This window comes from Humulus lupulus, chromosome 3 (assembly GCF_963169125.1).
Source record: "Humulus lupulus chromosome 3, drHumLupu1.1, whole genome shotgun sequence".
NCBI classification, from domain to species: domain Eukaryota; kingdom Viridiplantae; phylum Streptophyta; class Magnoliopsida; order Rosales; family Cannabaceae; genus Humulus; species Humulus lupulus.
Window position 1 is genome coordinate 279,836,639 of NC_084795.1, and position 2,035 is coordinate 279,838,673.

A 2,035-nucleotide genomic window follows, 5' to 3' on the forward strand; every position below is an offset into this window, starting at 1 on the left:
GAATTCAGCATAGAGTGTTTGAAGAAGGCCAGCGAGTATTACTTTTCAACTCGCGGCTGAAGCTGTTCCCAGGCAAGCTCAAGTCTCGTTGGTCGGGACCATTCACCATAGTTAAGGTGTACCCATACGGAGCTGTTGATGTCAAAGAAGATCAATCCGGGAGGGTATTTAAAGTAAATGGGCAGCGACTAAAGCACTACCTTGGAGGGGAGGTCGATAGAGCAAAGACCTCCATCATTTTGAAGGATGCTTGAAGGAGAAGGACTATGGGCTGCCATGTATTTAAGATATTATACCCGAGCTGGCCAAACCAGAGGCCGAGTGGGACATTGATGAGAATGGAACGTTTCGTTTTCGAAGAACGGATCTGCAACATGAGATGAAATGCCTCTCCTTCTCCTTCAAGCATCCTTCAAAATGATGGAGGTCTTTGCTCTATCGACCTCCCCTCCAAGGTAGTGCTTTAGTCGCTGCCCATTTACTTTAAATACCCTCCCGGATTGATCTTCTTTGACATCAACAGCTCCGTATGGGTACACCTTAACTATGGTGAATGGTCCCGACCAACGGGACTTGAGCTTGCCTGGGAACAGCTTCAGCCGCGAGTTGAAAAGTAATACTCGCTGGCCTTCTTCAAACACTCTATGCTGAATTCGCTTGTCATGCCATCTTTTAGTCTTCTCTTTATACAGCTTGGCATTTTCATACGAAAACAGTCTCATCTCCTCAAGCTCATTCAACTGTAACATGCGGGCTTCTCCAGCAGCGTCAAGATCAAGGTTCAACTTCTTGAGGGCCCAAAATGCCCGATGTTCCAGCTCGACAGGCAAGTGACAGGCCTTCCCATAAACCAGCCGGTAGGGGGACATTCCGAGAGGTGTTTTGTAAGCTGTACGGTACGCCCACAGCGAATCATCTAATCTCTGCGACCAATCCTTGCGGTTAGGATTTACAACTTTTTCAAGAACCCCTTTTATCTCTGGTTTGACAACTCGGCTTGCCCATTAGTTTGAGGATGGTAGGCAGTAGCAACCTTGTGTTTCACACTGTGTTTGGCCAACAAGGCTGCTAAGATCTTGTTTACAAAGTGGGTACCTTCATCGCTTATCAAAGCCCGTGGGGTTCCAAACCGAGTAAACACTTGCTTATGGAGAAACTTCATCCCTTGGAGTTATTTGTGGGACTTGCTACTGCTTCGACCCATTTAGAGACGTAATCTACCGCCAATAATATGTAAAGATTGCCAAAAGTTGGTGGGAATGGTCCCATGAAATCGATTCCCCAAACGTCAAAGAGTTCCACCTCAAGAATGCAATTTAGCGGCATCTCATTCCTTGCTGAAATATTGCCAACTCTTTGGCAGCGGTCACATCTTCTTGCAAAATCATGAGCATCCTTGAAAATGGTAGGCCAATAGTAGCCTGATTGAAAGACTTTGGCAGCTGTTCTTTGTCCCCCAAAAATGTCCACCATAGGGAGAAGAATGACAGTGTTCTAGGATGCTTGCAACTTCCTCTTTGGGCACACAACGCCGCATCATTCGATCCGCACACTGCCTGTACAAGTAAGGCTCATCCCAATAGTAGAATCTCACCTCATGGAAGAATTTTTTAAGCTGCTGTTTAGTAAAATCTGGGGGCTGTAATCCACTCACCAAATAATTAACAACATCGGCATACCATGGAGCAGTCTCTTGAGTTAAAACCAGCAGCTGTTCATCAGGAAATGTTTCTTGAATTTGCATCTCATCTTTACTGTCACCACTTGCTTCCAGCCGAGATAAATGATCAGCCACTTGGTTTTCAGTACCTTTTCGATCTCGAATTTCTAAGTCAAATTCTTGTAGCAAAAGAACCCAACGGATAAGTCTTGGCTTGGCATCTTTCTTGGCAATGAGGTACTTGATTGCTGAATGGTCGGTGTAAACAATCACCTTCGTTCCCACAAGATAAGACCTGAATTTGTCAAAAGCAAACACCACAGCCAGCAACTCCTTCTCGGTGGTTGAGTATTGTATTTGAGCATCAATTAGTGT

General features: G+C 45.3%; 1 protein-coding gene across 1 annotated transcript; it reads right to left on the reverse strand.

Annotated features, from left to right (window-relative positions):
- Nucleotides 1-401: 401 nt before the first annotated feature.
- LOC133825773 (uncharacterized) lies at nucleotides 402-869 on the reverse strand. The gene has a single exon (XM_062258674.1). The coding sequence runs from the start codon at nucleotides 867-869 to the stop codon at nucleotides 402-404; it is 468 nt and encodes a 155-aa protein (XP_062114658.1).
- Nucleotides 870-2,035: the final 1,166 nt, after the last annotated feature.

Bases quoted from the DNA above. Each gene is read 5' to 3' on its own strand.
- LOC133825773 (XM_062258674.1), bottom strand. From the start codon at position 869: ATGTCCCCCTACCGGCTGGTTTATGGGAAGGCCTGTCACTTGCCTGTC.